Source organism: Conger conger, chromosome 13, assembly GCF_963514075.1.
Source record: "Conger conger chromosome 13, fConCon1.1, whole genome shotgun sequence".
NCBI classification, from domain to species: Eukaryota; Metazoa; Chordata; class Actinopteri; order Anguilliformes; family Congridae; genus Conger; species Conger conger.
Window position 1 is genome coordinate 2,952,771 of NC_083772.1, and position 18,287 is coordinate 2,971,057.

At 44.6% G+C, this 18,287-nt stretch overlaps 2 protein-coding genes, 2 non-coding genes and 1 pseudogene across 5 annotated transcripts; all 5 read left to right on the forward strand.

The window, feature by feature from the left end:
• The first annotated feature begins 1,619 nt into the window (after nt 1–1,619).
• LOC133108638 (single-pass membrane and coiled-coil domain-containing protein 1-like) lies at nt 1,620–4,238 on the forward strand. 2 transcript variants are annotated; one of them, XM_061218261.1, is made up of 4 exons: nt 1,624–1,743; nt 1,910–1,944; nt 2,757–2,906; nt 3,231–4,238. In XM_061218261.1, exons 1-4 carry the CDS (start codon nt 1,636–1,638, stop codon nt 3,640–3,642), a joined length of 705 nt encoding a protein of 234 aa, XP_061074245.1. In that variant the 5' UTR covers nt 1,624–1,635; the 3' UTR covers nt 3,643–4,238. The 2 variants fall into 2 exon arrangements, with proteins under 2 accessions (XP_061074246.1, XP_061074245.1); XM_061218262.1 differs by lacking the exon at nt 1,910–1,944 and having other exon boundaries at nt 1,620–1,743; nt 3,231–4,173.
• Nucleotides 4,239–5,553: 1,315 nt separating this feature from the next.
• On the forward strand, nt 5,554–5,627 carry trnai-aau (transfer RNA isoleucine (anticodon AAU)). Its single transcript has one exon. It is a non-coding gene; the product is annotated as a tRNA-Ile (tRNA).
• Nucleotides 5,628–6,046: 419 nt separating this feature from the next.
• trnaw-cca (transfer RNA tryptophan (anticodon CCA)) lies at nt 6,047–6,118 on the forward strand. The gene has a single exon. It is a non-coding gene; the product is annotated as a tRNA-Trp (tRNA).
• A 1,246-nt stretch (nt 6,119–7,364) lies between these two features.
• On the forward strand, nt 7,365–16,370 carry efhd1 (EF-hand domain family, member D1). The gene is made up of 4 exons (XM_061218157.1): nt 7,365–7,790; nt 11,750–11,897; nt 14,380–14,514; nt 15,763–16,370. The coding sequence occupies exons 1-4, from the start codon at nt 7,495–7,497 to the stop codon at nt 15,895–15,897; spliced, it is 714 nt and encodes a 237-aa protein (XP_061074141.1). The 5' UTR covers nt 7,365–7,494; the 3' UTR covers nt 15,898–16,370.
• Nucleotides 16,371–17,647: 1,277 nt separating this feature from the next.
• Nucleotides 17,648–18,287, forward strand: part of LOC133107700 (GRB10-interacting GYF protein 2-like) — a 28,248-nt pseudogene continuing 27,608 nt past the window's right edge.

Consider the following 18,287-nt stretch of genomic DNA (forward strand, 5'->3'; position numbering starts at 1 on the left):
CCGGTAATATGCTGTGCGTCGTGTCGCCCGTGAGGCATGCTGGTCCTGAGGTACGCTGATCCTGAGGTGCCAGTACACAGTACACTATGAATGGACATATACAAATAGAAAAGTAACAGTATGCTGGCAAATGTTATACTTTAGGCCAATAATACATGGGGCCTAAAGCTAATAAAACTTGCACCAATCCAAGGTTTGATATGTACACTCAGCGATCACTTTATTAGGTACACCTGTACACCAGCTTGTTAATGCAAATATTTAATCAGCCAATCATGTGGCAGCAACTAAATGCATAAAAGCATGCAGATGTGGTCAAGAAGTTCAGCTGTTTTTCAGACTGAATATCAGAATGGGGAAGAGATGTGATCTAAGGGGCTTTGACCGTGGAATGATTGTTGGCGTCAGACTTGTTGGTGCGAGTATCTCAGAAACTGCTGATCTCCCGTGAATTTCACACACAAACGTCTCTAGAGTTTGTAGAGAATGGTGCAAAAAACAAAAAACATTCAGTGAGCAGAACTTCTTCAGGCAGAAATACATTGTTAATGAGAGAGGTCAGAGGAGAAGGGCCAGACTGGTCAAAGCTGACAGGAAGGTGACAGTAACACAAATAACCATATATTATAACAGTGGTATGCAGAAGAGCACATCAAACCTCAAAGTGGATAGGCTACAGCAGCAGAAGACTTAATCAGTCTAAAAAATAAGTCTAAAAAATACCTAATAAAGTGCTCACTGAGTGTATGATGCATATATATTGATGTTCATCTTGCTGTACTGACGTGCTTCTCATGTGTTACTCTCTTTAGAGTCAGGACAAATCTGTTACTACTCAAAAGGTTTTGCTACATAACTTCAGTGTAAGGCTATTGGTTTGGCCTTTAGTCTTTTTCATTATGACAGAGAAAAGCTCTAGTGTAAACTGTAATGACAGCCATCTTATTTTTAGATGGACACACCCACCATATCATATGCAGTTACAGCTATGACCAAATAATAACCTATGATACTGTTGGTCTTGTACAGCTACTCTTCCAAAATGTTTCTTTAGAGAATCCTGAACCTGTAATATGCAGTATTCATTTTGAAAAGGGAGCTGCAGGTAACTGTTTGTTGCAGTTCCGACTACATTTTGATATTACATACAGTGTAATATATGTATGGGGCGGCCTGTAGCATAGTGGTTAAGGTACATAACTGGGTCACGCAAGGTCAGCGGTTCTAATCCCGGTGGAGCCATAATAAGATCCGCACAGCCGTTGGGCCCTTCAGCAAGGCCCTTAACCCTGCATTGCTCCAGGGGAGGATTGTCTCCTGCTTAATCTAATGAACTGTACTTCGCTCTGGATAAGAGCATCTGCCAAATGCCAGTCATGTAATGTAATGTAATATATTGCTATATGCTGGATATTATCCATACAGAAGCCTCTTAAGGTGAAATTTTCCAGTTGTTTGATATCCTTGATTTTCCCAAACATAAATACCATAAGCACCTAGTCATGTTTCAACCATGTGCCGGCTATTTTAGCTGCGGTTTAAAATAGCCATTAGCCAGGAGTGCCTGCATCTGGTCTATAACTGCATAGAGCCCGGCTGTTCTCTCTGCTGGTTGGGTTTGCAAGGAGACGTGGAATGGTGCGAGAGCACTTGCTTAATATTTTGTCAACTTTATCCAGATCAAAACAGCAGGATGACTTCAGAGGGGCTCTCTCTGAAGGGTTTCTCAGCAACTCTAAGCAGGTGATCAAATAGCAATGTGCCATTAATAAAGGAGTGTTGTAAATTAGCAAATAAACATGAAAAAGAACTCTTGAGTTTGGAATGGAGCATAACATGTAAAACGATGCTTGAACATACAATTTAACCGCATTTCTTCTGGTGCTTTCAATATCTTCAATATATACAGAGTACATTGATTCATCTACTTCAGTCTACTTGCAGGTTAGTAATGAATGCATTTGATAGATACCTTCCATAATGTAATGTAATGTAATGTAATAACAAACAGAAACATTACACTGTTTTGTATGATGCAGTTGTTCCAACCCTCAAGTGCAAGGAAGATTATAAGATGTGCATGCAAATGTTTTTTTGCTTGTCACAGATGTGTTTACGCTACAGTGAAATGTCACAAAATGTCACATAATTCTCTGAGCGTGTATGAACTGCTGCTTCCTATAGTCTCCTGAGACCCAACCATTCATTTTTGTCAGCTATAGGGGACACGAGCTATAGGGGACATCTCTGGTCTTCATCTCAAGAACCACTATATGTTCTACCATGCAGAAATCTCCACCACAAGGGCCAATATTTCATGCACACCTTGTCAAACTGAGCTGTAAACTTCGCTCTTTCTAATGCTAGGTCTCTGATTAATAAAACCTTAATTGTAATTATAAAATTTTATCTCACAATCTAGACTTATTTTTAACTGAGGCCTTTTTTCTTCTTTTTTTATTTACCACTTCTGCTACTAGCATTTTATTTGTATTTTTACATCTTATAATGTTATATTTTGTGAGTTTTATTGACTTATATCTTGATTATATGCTCGTGAAGCACTTTGTCACTTCTGTTTGGAAAAGTTCATTATGAATAAAGATCTATCGGACAAGTTTCACTTGTATTTTTTCGCACAGAATAATCACGCTCTTTCCAGCCGGGTCTCAGGAGGATATTGCTCTTCTAAAGATAGGGGGTGAGGAGGGTTGGCATCTCTGCCTAACCCCATCTCGCTGGCTGTCGGCTGTCAGGTTGGAGCGGAGGCTGGAGGTGGTAAACAGCAGGTTTGAGGAGCTGGACGAGGCGGCGAGATCACTCACGGACCGTCTGGAGCGGCACAAACAGGGGCTGGCCCTCCAGGCCCGGCAGGACCAGGTGTGGGCGTCTCTACTGGAGGAAAAGTAAGATCCCCAGAGTCAACAACAACAACAGCCTGAGCTGTTTGCACCGATCCCTGTCCCTGTCAAAACACCGCAGGTCCTCTGTACCAGGATGAGCATGAGAATCAGTACATGTTCCGTGCATTTATTTCACATACCAGATTGCACTTATACTTGTATTTCTTCATGAAAAATCCACCATATTTTGTCCCTTCGAAAGAGACAGAAATATTACATAAGTCCAATCCAGGCAGACGTGAAGCCACATTCCTATGTTCCGATACATTTTGTCTCCCATATTCGGAAACCGAAACTCATCGGTCCTCCGCTGCTTTTAAACCGCAGGTTCGCCGCCACAGAGACCAACCTCTTCTTCTCCTACGTGTCAGACACGTTCCTGCGCTGCCACTCCCGCGTCGCGAGGAAACTTCCGGATCTGGCTCCCGGCCTGCCGAACACGGCGTGCATCCTGCGGAGGAAGATCAAGAATCGGCGGATCGACGCGGCGTGGGAGTCCACCCTCAGAGACCTGGGGCTGGAGAACCCGGACGTCAGGGCCATGTTCTTTGTGACGCGCGGGTACCAGGCGGAATACCTCAGCCCCGCTCGGAGGCAGGCGCCCGGGGAGGATGTGAACGCTCTCATTAGGAAGGTGGTGGTAAACCAGGTGCTGAGGGACAGCCTGCTGAGGGCGGTGCAGGTGGCGGAGAAGGGCAAGGCCGGGTCCCCTCGCGCTTCCCGCGGGGGAAGAGTGTAAACCGGCTTCGTCTATCAGAGAACACCTGGCAAATCGAGGGACCCACTGACTGATTTCACGGCCTGTGACTGGTTTGGTTAGTTGACTGGAACTGGTCGGTGCCTTGCACGGCAGCCAATTGCCGTTGGTGTGTGAGTGTGTGTGTGTGTGAATTGGTGAATGAGACGCATCAATTGCACAGCGCTTTGGATAAAGGCGCGATATAAATGGCAACCATTTACCATTTAGTGGTTACCTCAGTCAAAAGTATAAGTTACACAGCCAACACAGGGTGGCAGTGTAGTTTAATGGTAGGGAACTGAGCTTGTAACTCAAATGTTACTAAATCTCCAGGTTTGACACTGGCATTGTACCCTTGGAACATGGTATCTAAGCCAAATATACAGAGTGTATATATATACAGTTTCCAATTGTGTAACCTACTGTAAATGGAAAAGTTGTGTACATTTGGGTATACTACATAATAAATGCAAGTAATGTAATGTAATGTAATTGTCACAACAAAAGAGCAACAACACCAAAATATGTAACACCTACCCTTTCACGGGTTCCGGGGAAAAATAAAAATAAAATCTAACACAGTAAAGTAAAATTTTAAAAAGGCAAAAGAAAGTAAAAGCAAGCGACAGCTTTTCAGCTATTCGAGCCATCCACCCTCCCAAATGACATTATTATTTTATTTACTGTATATCAGGTTGCTGAAGACAGTTTAATGTCTGAAGTCATACGCCATGTCAAGACTGAGCACAGCAACAAGACACAAGGTAGTTCTACTGCATCGGCAAGGTCTCTCCCAGGCAGACATTTCAAGGCAGACAGGGGTTTCCAGATGTGCCGTCCAAGCTCTGTTGAAGAAGCACAAAGAAACGGGCAATGTTGAGGACCGTAGACACAGTGGTCGGCCAAAGACACTTTGTGTAGCAGAAGAAAGACACATCATGCTTACTTCCCTTCGCAATTGGAAGATGTACAGCAGTGGCATCAACTCAGAATTGGCAGAAACCAATGGGACCCAGTTACACCCAACTAAAACCCCACCACACAAAAACTGGCGGTCTGGAGTGATCTGCCGCTCTCGGTCCCATATTGTGGAAACGAGCACGCTTAAAGAGCAGAGCACCTGGCCCGATTAGTTAACGCAACCCAGCTGCGTGTGCTCCCTCCACCAGTAGGCGGGGTGAGACAATCTGCTTCTTGAATATTTGAACGTATACTTCGTTGTCCGTTTCTCTGGGTAAGAGCTGCTAAATGCCTGTAAAAAGCCATTTTAGAATAAATTAAACTATAAACAAAGTGCACTGACTGTTCAACAATATTTAGAATATCTTCACACATAAACCCTTTTACACAAAGCCTCACTGCACCGTTATCGCATAGCAACTGACATCTTGTATGAACGGCATAGGATTTCATATTCTCGTCGAATGACTTTAGTCGAGATGTGTGTGCTCTTCAAGTGGAGTGTTCTCAAACATTATTTATTGCTTGGTGGAAAGGTGAGGGAGTATTGCTTCGGGTACTTATCGGCTATTGTTTATAGACCTGCGTGTAATTTATGTGAGACGAGTATTTTCACTTGTTGCATAGTAAAGTGGCTATTTTAGGTTCAAAACGTTTGAGCACACTTTACTATTAGGTACATTAATTGTAGATAAGCTAATGTAGTTCTTAACGAAACGAAATGATGTAAATGCATGAAGCCTGAAATTAACTCTTCATCTGTTACATAAATAACAGTTTTATAGTAAAAAAAAATAAGAATAATAGTCGTTAAATAAATTTAGTAGCAAACCATAGGAAAAACAAACTTGTTGACTGTTACTTTCATTCCAAGATATCGATCCAACAATATTTGTTGTCCTAAAGTAGATTGTATTCATAATCTCATGGTCGTGCTGCTCAGGCATGTGTGGCCGGTTAGCTCAGTTGGTTAGAGCGTGGTGCTAATAACGCCAAGGTCGCGGGTTCGATCCCCGTACGGGCCATCTGCTTTTTGAAGTAATTTTGGACTGGTCCGTTCAAATCGAGCCGAACTTGCTGCTGATACCCAGAAAGCCGCTTTAATTTATGGTGCGAGTACTTGACGATTATAAGAGTTTCAACAGCATATTCATTTAGGAATTTTGCCATCGAGACTTCCAAGTAAACGACGGAACAGCCAACCTAGAAGCTAAAAGATGACCATACTAGTCTCTCAATAGACCACAAATCAATGCTAACAGGACATCCATTTTAAAAAGGAGAATAAATATATGTGTATATATATACGTAAATATATATTTTACACATAGTCTGGATCACATAATTCATTTTGAGGGGAAAACGTTACCTGCATTTTTGGCTTTTTGTAACGGGACGTGTTGACTTCAATGTCTAAACGGACCACAACAAGTCCGTGCCGTATGACCTCGTGGCGCAACGGTAGCGCGTCTGACTCCAGATCAGAAGGTTGCGTGTTCAAATCACGTCGGGGTCAGTACCTTTTTTTCTGCCCGTCAAAGACCATTAGCCTGATTTACGCTTGTCGCGTCCGCGAGGGTCGCAAGGGTACGCACAGCCAACAACGATGTAACATCAACACACATGCTCGTGCGCAAGGCTCCGCGCGGCTGTGTCTCGCAGTTCCAGGCGCTGGCTTAGAATTGATATGCCTTCGTCCTGACGTTTCCATTCCCTTGCTTCAAGGAGGGAATCCCGAAAAATGCAGAGTGATGTATGGCAGCCAGGCCAAGTGGGGTTTGGTTCCGAATTAGGAAAGAGTAGGGAATATATCAGTTCACATTACAAAATGATGTAAACACATTGTATTATTATTGAAATGTACTGCTTTTACCTGGTATCATGAACCAGAGACTATTTTTGCACTTGCACTGTAGCATAAAGTAACACAAAATCTATGATTAGTTGCATTCACATATACCACCTCTGCAAAACGTAAAAATATATTTTTTAAACGTATGAGACTGATGCTTTTTTATTGACAGCGACATGTGATACAGATGGAAATCATTAATCATGCGCATAACAATAAAAAGGTAAATGGCAAGCTAAAGGACATTTTATTTGCATATAGTGTTATCTATTCTAATTTGATTAACTTAAAAGGCAGAAAATACTATCAAATAATATCAATCAATCCAACTAGCTCCGAAATATATATATAAATACATTAAATGTACAGAACGTACAGGTATTAATAAACTCATTCAAGACCGGTTTATAGTGCCAGAGTGTTCAATTTAAAATACATTATACGTAACGAACACCTTTACCTTATCTTGCACTTTAATGCAAGAAGAACAGTCTGGTATCAGATGACCGCCGATGACCGTTTACAGATAGCTGGCTTGCTTTATCTTGCTTCAATCGGTTGAATCTTACAGGTTGACCATTAATTGAGGTAACTGGAGAATATATGAAATAACAGTTATTCATGTTTACCCCACTTATCGCTTGTATTATTCCTGTACATAAACGAAATATATTGATTTATTCTGATCTTTTTTTTTGCGATGTTGAGGAAGAAATGTAATGTAAATAAAACAAGAGACGCACCCCTCAAAATTCGCGCTCTTCCAGCAGTGCGAGCCGGTCAAGCAAGCGATTGGTTTATTTTTGGTACAATTTTGGTCGGGATACGTGCCCCGATTGGCCAAATTTTGGTAGAATTTTTTGATAGGGATACATGCACTGATTGGCTGCTTCCTCCAAACTTGGTAGAATCTTGGTGCTCAGAAGTGCACCGCCCCTTCAAAGCTCTGTCCGAAGTCATTGAGCGCACGCTGTCAGAAGCAGCTGATCGCAAACGTGAGAGAGTAGAGTCATACGTTAGCATCTTGCTACCTACCAACAATGGCATCGGAAGAGCTGGCCAAGAAATTACAGCGCAGACTAGCAGCAGATCAGTCGGCACCCACGGACCTGTGTGTACTAGATGACCGGACAAAACCGAGTCAGGGAGAAGAGCAGGAAAATACGGTAGTTATAAATGGCAGTGCCACATCTGAACTCACAGCAAAACTCACAAGAAGACTGGATATCAACGAGGGCAACGCGGAGCCGAAACAAACGAAGATTTTTAACCCTTACACAGAATTTAAAGAATTCTCGAGGAAACAAATCAAAGACATGGAGAAAATGTTTAAACGGTAAGGATTAGACTATATCGTCGTGGGTATCGTGATTTAAGAAATTGGTTAGCGGTCGATTTATTTGATTATGGCGCAAATGTGTCTTATTGGAATGGAGCGTAAGTTTCTGTGGAATTAAATGGAACCTGTAGATTGTTCTCAGAAGGAAAGCTATCACATAATCTTGCTACGTATGGGAATGTATTTTAGTCAATTGCATTTAATGATGTATTTAGTTTCCTCCAAAAAGGAAGCAATATTTGACATACACAGGCTTAATACAGAAATGCAATCCCTTTGGCGACCCAGCTTCAAGAGGTCTGAAATGGGATGAACTATAATCTCACTCACTCTTAACCTCTGCTGAAGCTTTAACTTTGTGGGTGCGGACCCCGGGTTTTCAAAGCCGTTCCCCCCATGAAATGGAGTAGACTTTGTGCTTTTAAAATGGGCTTCTGTCGGCCTATGTTAACTGAACTGTGCTAGTTTCCCTTTTTATATGTAGGACAAGGGACACTTTCTCAAATCCTATCTCCCTGTTACAGGCGCTGTTTGCGTTCCCTTCTCCTGTGTGTGACAATGGCACCTTTGTCCTGTAGCCTAGCCGGCTAAGAGGGGCGAGCAGGCCGTATCTCATCTGTCCTGGGAGAACCATTCATGTCTTCTGGTGTTGTGTTTCTTGCCATGCACCTCTTCACCCCACGCAGCATAAAGAAAGGGGCAGTCAAAGTTAGCAAAATGGGTCAATCTCAGGCAACCCTGGAAGGGAACCGGGGGGGGGGGGGGTTCCTTTACCCTGAGCTGCTGTTGTCGTTGTCTGGGTACCTTGTTGCGTAGCTCACAGCATGACGCCACACTAGGAGATCGGTCCTAACCAGTGCATTTGCACACTCACTCGCACAACAACTCACACTTATGCCTACACACACGCGCGCACGCTCAGCGATATAGAGCGGCTGCCCCAGATTCCAGATCCTATCACAGTGAAGATGATGGAATCTCCTCCCCATCTCATCAACCGCTTTGTAACTCCCCACCTCCTCCTCTCTCAGGAGACTTCAGCCCCACTTTCCGACTGAGAACCCCACTGGCACTGGGCTCCACACTCCTGCAGACTCTGACTGCTTAGAGTCGTGTGCTCTAGGCCATTTGTTGCCCGTGGCAACCTCCTGCCATATGTTGCCCTTGTAACATACATTTGTGGATATGTGTCTGGAGGGGAAAAAAAGGACCAAGCTGTTTTTTTGTATCTGTCCTTAATAATATGCTGTATATAGAGAAATTGCTCTCTGCAACGCTGCACATTCAGGTTCACAACTTAATTTTTTAAAGTAATCTTTTCCCTGGTACGGTTGGAAGCAGTCCAAGTCTTGCACAGAAATGGTATTCTTACATTTGTTGGCGCATAGTGTGCAGACTTGTGTGCCTGTGTCCCTGAAACGGGCCACAGCGTTGGAGACACGGCGAGGATCAGAGAACGCATTCCTCCGTGTTGTGACAGGCCTGCGGTGGGAGGTACGCGGGGGAACAATGCATAATTTCATCTGTGTGTCCCCTCTGTGTGTCCCCCTTGTGTGTCCCCTCTCTGTTGGCGATCCACAGTGCTAGAATGTGGCAGCTGTACCAAGGCTGCTCCTCGCCCCTCTCTTGCGGACATTTCTTGCCTTACTCACTTGATACCACATTTCATTTAGGCATATAGGCATATTTTTCCCACAGTGAGGGAAAAATCCTACAGTGCCCTCCATAATGTTTGACACAAAGACCCAACGTTGATGCATTTGCCTTTGTTCTCAAGGAGATGTGAAAAGACAAGTGGAAAGACTAGGTGCTGAGAACGCTCTCATACCCACATTAAAGAGGTAATTAAACACACCTGAGCAATTACCAACACCTGGGAAGCCATGTGTCCCAAACGTTTTGGTGCCCTGAAATGCTGTAATTTCTACATGGTGAAACCAAAAATGTTTAAGCATAACATTTAATGAAACCTGAGAATGTGCACTTAACCACATGTTAATTGTGTGTGATTTCAAATATAAATTGTGGCAAATCAAGACATATTGGGTCTTTGTCCCAAACATTATGGAGGGCACTATATGTTCTAATAGAGTCCTCTTTCCCTTCCAGTATCATCCCCCTACATGTTGGTTAACACCCTGACTGTCTGTAAAATCTAATTTTACCACTTTGTTGCCATTTTGTTTCTGAATAACTTGGGTACAAATAAAAACAGCATGGCACATATAATGAACCATTCTGGAAAATTTAAAAATATGTCAAAAAGTAAGTCAAAGGCTTATTTATGTGGAGATACAGAAGACCGTGGAGGGTTGCCTGCTGATTAATTTGGGGGGGCTGTGTGCTACCAGACAGTTGTGCTGTGCAGTTGCTGTATGGGCCAGCAGTGATGGGCGATCAGCTGTCCCGGCCGAGCATTTGACTGAATGAACAGAAGCCAGCTGTCTGCTGCCGGGGGGGGGTTATGGGAGCAGAAGTGTGGGGGAGGGGTCAGCTTCGGGGGCGCAGCGAGCAGATCCCATGGGGACCTGTTAATTTACGGCTAAGAGAATGGGGGGCACAGGGCTGAATTGGTCTTAGAGTTTTGGCATTAGGGTCAAGGAGGAGACAAGGGGAGAGAACGGGGATTATAAGAATTGGTACAAGACCGGGTCCTGTCCATCGCTGATATGATGGGCGAGTAAGAATGTTTGGAACACTGAAAATGTTTTCCAGCCCCCAGCTGCTCTGAGCACCCTGGCTCACACCCCCACCCATTCAGGAACAGTGCCCTACTAACAGCCCAGCCCAGTGAAACAAGCTATTAATACCGAGCATCGCAAACCGTTTCTCTGGGTCCACCCTGTATGATCCAGCCTGCTTCTGCCCCTCTGGCCCCCGTTACACTCCATTTATTTTCAGTGTCTTCAGGAAGAGGCATGCCAGTGTTGTGTCGGGACCTACACACATCAACACTGCTCTCTTCAGCCTGTGCTGTCCCCTGAATTGTGCCTTGCCTTTGACTCATTTATTAATGAAGCCCCCTATAGTGTACACTGTATTATTTTATCATTTTAAAAGTCAGTGTTCATTAAAGCATGTGTAGGAGATTCACAGATACAGTAATCCACTAAGTAAGGCTAAATATAAACCGGGACAGTTCTTGACCTATCGGCACATCTTGGAGCTGCTTTATTACAAGTGACAGTGTGTTGTTTAGGTGCTGAAATCCAGGCCATGTGTTTAATGGCTTCTGTGGTGGCCTACTACTTATCACAGTTGTCACCATCTGTAGTCTTGGGGACAGCATTCCTTTCACTCACTATCACTGGTCCTCCACAATGTAAAAAAAGAAGGAAGGGGAAGATTAATCTACTGAGGGTGGGTCTGACTGCAAAGACCATTAAAGAATGGCACTGACCTGGACAAGCCATAATATAAACATGACTCCCAGATTGCTCTTTGAAGTGCGGTCTTGATGCGGGCAATTAATGAAAGACACGTTTGTTTCAGAAGGGGAATTTTTAGGGTGGTCTTGCGTTGATATGATCTCGCTCGTTTGTGCCATTGTGACTGGAAATAGAATGTGACATATTAATCTGAGGCCTTGTCCTGCCCTTTGGCGGTATTTGGAACAGAGGAACTGTGTATTATATCTCCGTAGTGTCTTAATGTGAAGTGGATCTCTGCCAGAAACTGGCTCAACTGGGCGCTCGCCTCATTGTGTATCAGGGCCCGGGGGACCGCAAGGCCTGCTGATAGCATCAGGGTTTGCCCTTAGCCTATTAGTTCAAAATGCTACTCACTTCCAAAGATAAATACAAGATACTTAAGAGATTGAATGGTGGGCAGTGCTGAGTAAAGCTGGTCAGGCATGATTTGAAGTGGTTGTTGGTACCGAGAATGTGTAATGGTCAGCCTGAAAACAATGTCCTGCCCCACCACCCCCATCCCCCCCCCTCCCCTCCCATGTCCAGGTATGACTCTGGGAAGGACGGCTTTATTGACCTGATGGAGCTGAAGATGATGATGGAGAAGCTGGGGGCTCCACAGACCCACTTGGCCCTGAAGAACATGATCAAGGAGGTGGACGAGGACTTTGATGACAAACTCAGCTTCAGAGAGGTGACCTCTCTAAAGAATCGGTTCTGTTAACATTTTACTTTTTTTTGATATTCAAATGCCAATTACGGCAAAAAGAAACAAAAAAAAAAGGGTACAGTTGGGAGTGTGGGTGTGTGGAAAGACTGTCCGAACATGCAGAGCCAGTGACGTGCACAGCAGATGTAAAGCCACAGATTTCTATCGTAGTTGGGATTCTTGATATAGTCATACTTGGGCCTTTCGTTTGGCACTCTGTTATGCCCTACCGACATACCTACTTTCAACCCATAAGTAGAAGTCATTTGTTTATTAAAATGCCTACACTAGGCATGTCTTGAGTATCACTGGATATAGTGTGTGAATTCTAACAATGTTGTGAGACAATGACAATGTGGTGCTAGCTAGAGAGAAAGCCAGGATAAGCCTGTCAACAGGTGCCATGGATCTGTGTGTTTTTTTTTTGTCCATGCCAAACACTTTCTCTCTCCTAGAAAGGGTGACAGGTGACAGACAACTGTCGCTTGACAGAAACACACACATCTTCTGCTGATTGAGAGCAGTCCCTGCCTCCCGTTCTACAAATAGAATTCAGCACATGTCAAATGGAGGATAAGGAGGGGGTACTAAGTGAGAAGAGCTTGTTTAAATTCTATAGGGATGTGGCAACACAGGGTCTCGGAGACATTTAGAGAAACCTGACCGTCTGGTATCCGCTTAGGCATGGCTGGAGGGCCATAAACTCGTAGTTGATTTTTCACTCCTAAGTGGTGTTAGTCCAAAACCTTGAACAAGGAGTGGCATCAGAGAGGGGACACACACAGAGAGGGGACACACACAGAGAGGGGAGACACACAGAGAGAGGGGACACAGAGAGAGGAGACACACAGAGAGAGGGGACACACAGAGAGAGGGGACACAGAGAGAGGGGACACACAGAGAGAGGGGACACAGAGAGAGAGGGGACGCACAGAGAGAGGGGACATGCACAGAGAGAGGGGACACGCACAGAGAGAGGGGACACGCACAGAGAGGGGGGACGCACAGAGAGGGGACACGCACAGAGAGGGGGGGGCACAGAGGGGGGACTCAGAGAGAGGGGACTCAGAGAGAGGGGACTCAGAGAGAGGGGACACACAGAGAGGGGGGGACACACAGAGAGGGGGGGACACACAGAGAGAGGGGACATAGAGAGAGGGGACACAGAGAGAGGGGACACAGAGAGAGGGGACACAGAGAGAGGGGACACGCACAGAGAGGGGACTCAGAGAGGGGGGGGCACAGAGAGGGGACACACAGAGAGAGGGGACTCAGAGAGAGGGGACACAGAGAGAGAGGGGACACAGAGAGAGAGGGGACTCAGAGAGAGGGGACACTCAGAGAGAGGGGACACAGAGAGGGGGACACAGAGAGGGGGGACAGAGAGAGGAGGGGACACAGAGAGAGGGGGACACAGAGGGGGACACACAGAGAGGGGACTCAGAGAGGGGACACAGAGGAAATTATGCATCTCCTGTATCTCCTGTTTTTTTTTTTTTGTCCATGCCAAACACTTTCTCTCTCCTAGAAAGGGTGACAGGTGACAGACAACTAGACAGATTTAGAGAAACCTGACCGTCTGGTATCCGCTTAGGCATGGCTGGAGGGCCATAAACTCGTAGTTGATTTTTCACTCCTAAGTGGTGTTAGTCCAAAACCTTAAACAAGGAGTGGCATCAGAGAGGGGAGACACACACAGAGAGGGGAGACACACACAGAGAGGGGAGACACACACAGAGAGGGGAGACACACACAGAGAGGGGAGACACACACAGAGAGGGGAGACACACACAGAGAGGGGACACACACACAGAGAGGGGACACACACACAGAGAGGGGACACACACACAGAGAGGGGACACACACACAGAGAGGGGACACACACACAGAGAGGGGACACACACACAGAGAGGGAACACACACACAGAGAGGGGACAGACACAGAGAGGGGACAGACACAGAGAGGAGGGGACACAGAGAGGAGGGGACACAGAGAGAGGGGAGACACAGAGAGGGGAGACACAGAGAGGGGAGACACAGAGATAGGGGACACAGAGAGAGGGGGACACAGAGAGAGGGGGACACAGAGAGAGGGGGACACAGAGAGAGGGGGACACAGAGAGGGGACACAGAGAGAGGGGACACAGAGAGGGGAGACACAGAGAGGGGACACAGAGAGGGGGGGGACACAGAGAGGAGGGGACACAGAGAGGGGGGGACACACAGAGAGGGGAGACACAGAGAGGGGAGACACAGAGAGAGGGGGACACAGAGAGAGGGGACACAGAGAGGGGACACAGAGAGGGGACACAGAGAGGAGGGGACACAGAGAGGAGGGGACACAGAGAGGAGGGGACACAGAGAGGGGAGACACAGAGAGAGGGGGACACACCGAGAGGGGGGGACACAGAGGACATTATGCGTCTCCTGTATCATTCTCTCTTGTGACCGTACCTTATCTCTGCAGTTCTTGATCATTTTCCGGAGGGCGGCTGCGGGAGAGTTGCAGGAGGAGAGTGGGCTGCTGATGCTGGCGAGGCTGTCTGAGATTGATGTGTCCACTGAGGGAGTGCTGGGGGCTCGAGACTTCTTCGAGGCCAAGGTACGGGGCGTGAAGTCTGGTCACATAGATCTTCTCTGGGCCATTATTCCCTAGGCCATTATTTCGTACATTTACATATGTATGTGGAATAATTGACATCGATGTACAGATTGCAGCGTGCAAGTCTGCTTTGCCTTCTAGCAATATGAGGAGAGGTTATAGATTATTATAAGAGCCATATATATATATATATAAATAATTTTAAGCTCAGATTTCCATATATTTGCTTGTTAGCAGTTTTGCTTAGGGACACAATGCCCTCTTGTGGTTACATTGAACACAATATACATATATAACTTTGTTTTATTGGCCAAATTTGGAGGGTTTTTTTCTAATTTTGAACTCTGGGTCCACCCTGTATGATCCAGCCTGCTTCTGCCCAAAAGCAATCTTCCTGCTAATTCATTGGACTGATAGATTAGAGGGAGTCGTAGGAGGGTCATGAGCAATGGGCATCTCGCCAGCTGGAATCCTTCCCATGGCATTATGGCAAATTACATGCTGCCACATTGGGCCTCAGCTAATGTGTTCAGACTCCAAAGTCAATATCACACATTAGAACAGGATGTCAAACATTTAACCCATAAATATTTAGTTATTCTTAAGGAATAATTTCCTTATACACTCAGTGAGCACTTTTAGGTATTTTAGACTTAAGTCTTCTGCTGCTGTAGCCTATCCACTTAAAGGTTTGACGCATTGTGTGTTCACTGGATGTTTTTTGTTTTTTGCACCATTCTTTGCAAACTGTTGTGAAAATCACAGATCAGTGGTTTCTGAGATACTCAAACCACCCTGTCTGGCACCAACAATCATTCCACAGTCAAAGTCACTTAGAACATATTTCTTCCCCATGCTGACATTTGGTATGAAAAACAGCTTGAACCTCTTGACGACATCTGCATGCTTTTATGCATTTAGTTGCTGTTACATGATTGGTTGATTAAATATACAGGGGCGGCCTGTAGCGTAGTGGTTAAGGTGCATGATCAGCACAGCCGTTGGGCCCTTGAGCAAGGCCCTTAACCCTGCAATGGCTCCAGGGGAGGATTGTCTCCTGCTTAGTCTAATCAACTGTAAGTCACTTTGGATAAAAGTGTCAGCCAAATTACATGTAATTGAATGTAATTTGCATTAACAAGCTGGTGTACAGGTCTACTTAATGAAGTGACCACTGAGCGTATATACAGTGTTTGATGAGCATTAGACCATTGCCCGAATGTGAGCATTTCTGCCTGTTCTTTATAGATGCAGGCTTTATCGGTGAGCAGCAGGTTTGAGGCAGAAATCCGGCAGGAGCAGGAGGAGAGGAAGCACCAGGAGCTGGAGAGAAAGCGGCGCCGTGCCGCTTTCAAAGAACTGCAGTCCACTTTCTGCCCCTGATCCCCTGCCCCTGCCCCTGCCCCTGTCCCTGTCCCTCTCACTGCCCCCGCCCCCGCCCCCGCCCCTGCCCCTGCCGGCGTGACCCTCTCCAAGAAATAAAAGTGACCAGCTTATCCCTGCGTTCAGCCTGCAGGACCACGGCCCCCACGTCTGGTGCCTTCACTGGCGTGAATACTTCTGCTCCCGAAATCACATCCGTCACATTGTTGGCTGGGAAAGGAGTGGGGGGTGCGGTCAGCCCTCACTCCTTCCCAGGATGTATGATGAGTGCCTGTGTATTATTGTACAGTGTTACAGTTGCCATTTTCTTGGTATTTAATATGATAATAATATTGTGTTATTAATGTTGTTGTTTTTTTTAGCTCCTGATATAAGTAATCACGACAGCATATTATTTTTAATGTTTGTGTAGAATTGAAATAATTAAAATGATGTATTTTCATGAATAAAATTTAATCATAATTTAATCAAAATTGTGCAGTGTTTACTTTGGACAGTCCTACTGTCATCAAATACAATCTGCTGCTTTATTAACAATGAACAAACATATTTCATAAATGTAAAAAGCAAAAAATGCAAATGAAAATCTGTTCTAGAAATTGAATGTTCAATCCCAAACTTTAGTATCACATTATTATCCTTTAAATTGTTATTTTTCAAGATTCATAAGAAGAAGATGTGTATGTATTACTGTGCAAGATGAAAGGATGATGGATTGAAGAAGATGTTTAATAATCATGAAGTCTACTCTCCACTCACTAAATTGTTTGGATGAAAATGTTGGGTGCACTTCTGCAGGTAATTCATTTTTTCACACTTTTAAAATTTTTAAAGTGAAGTGGAATTTACAATACAGTGGAACAATGGTGTGCAGATGGCAAAAATTTGAAAGGAATAATTGACCTGGACTTTGAGGTCCTTATTCTAGCTCTCAATATACCTGCTGAATCCATGCTAATAATTACATAAATCACAACTCAATGCAGGAAGGGTTTTGTATGTTCTAATGTATGATTGGAAACTGATGCAACTAGAAACACACCTCCCCACAGTGAAACTGGAACTGCAATACTGTAAAATTGTACCATTGCCAACGATGCACAAGTCGAGGGTTAATGATTGATAAATGCCCAAGATGTAGGGTGAGTAATGGTGTAAGTAACAATTAGGAATTTTAATTAATTGGATTAATTTTAACCACATGTGATATTGTCAGGTATTACTTCAAATGTTTTTGCCAACGGCAAAAAAGGATTGACAGAAAAGCACTTATTGTGCATCCTTGGCCTTGAAAATGATGAATAAATACCAAGTTCAACCATAAGAACATGTACAATAATTTGGTCAACTTGTTCCACTGGAGACGGACCAGCATCAAGTCAACACATACACTGGTAAAATGTATGTACCTGATAAATATCTGACATAGTTATTGTCAAGTGGGGGGAAATATGCATTGCAGCCATAAATGACAACACCTTGATTTAGCTCCAAGGCCTGGAAAATTTCCATGATGTTTCTTGTTAATGTGATATGCACTGAATAAAAGTCATTGCATGCTTTGCCTGTTGTATGTGACTATAGTGTAAGTTATAGTGTGTTATTCGTAGCGTGTACTTTCACATAAAGGCATTACAAGTACTGTATGTCACCGCAAGGTAATTGCAAACGGCGAAATTTCACGGTAAAGTCTCAAATCTGAGGTACATAATACCAGGCCATCCGGGTCCCTAGTGGGTTTAATGTGTCATGTGACTCATAATCAGCCATCTTGTTGTGGAAGCGAAAAGAGACAGAAAGCTCGTACAGAACCTTTACGCTGTCAGTACAGTAGAGGTAAGACTTTTAAGTGCAATGGATTATAGTGCTGTATAATAAAGATAGTTTGCTAAAATGTATGTCGCCTAATGTACTGACCCAAGTCTTAGTTGATTTGAGCCGTTTAGCTCTTGTGTGGAGACCCGCATGGTTTGTTGGCCGCGCAGCTTCGTGCTCTCGTATTGCGGGAGCACCGTTTTGGGATTGATTATGGTCGCGGTAGATAAACAGGAAAACTCGGTAGTGCCAGCAGGCTGTACAGGCCGCGGGACGGTTGTTCGTGGGATAGTGGAGGGTTAAAGATTACCTAGCTAGTCGCTACGTATACTTTGGTTTAGCCGTTTGGTTCAGTGATTAAACTGTCCCCCTCATTCATTTGTCAGGTGCCCATATAACTTGGACTACAAGCCATCAGACACTTTTGACTGAACATATTTAGCGTACTAGCTTTTTAAGTGTATGGTATTATTATTAAAGTTCTGTCAGTTCTGACGATAGTCAGGTAGGCTAGGTAACGGTTAACTTTAAGTTGGTAAAAATCTCCATGGCAGTATTCACATGGTCCAATGACT

Bases quoted from the DNA above. Each gene is read 5' to 3' on its own strand.
- LOC133108638 (XM_061218261.1), top strand. From the start codon at position 1,636: ATGGTGCGAGAGCACTTGCTTAATATTTTGTCAACTTTATCCAGATCA. The intron at 1,945-2,756 runs GTTAGTAATGAA...GTCGGCTGTCAG, and splicing joins CTACTTCAGTCTACTTGCAG to GTTGGAGCGGAGGCTGGAGG. The intron at 2,907-3,230 runs GTAAGATCCCCA...TTTAAACCGCAG, and splicing joins GCGTCTCTACTGGAGGAAAA to GTTCGCCGCCACAGAGACCA.
- efhd1 (XM_061218157.1), top strand. From the start codon at position 7,495: ATGGCATCGGAAGAGCTGGCCAAGAAATTACAGCGCAGACTAGCAGCA. The intron at 7,791-11,749 runs GTAAGGATTAGA...TCCCATGTCCAG, and splicing joins ATGGAGAAAATGTTTAAACG to GTATGACTCTGGGAAGGACG. The intron at 14,515-15,762 runs GTACGGGGCGTG...TGTTCTTTATAG, and splicing joins GAGACTTCTTCGAGGCCAAG to ATGCAGGCTTTATCGGTGAG.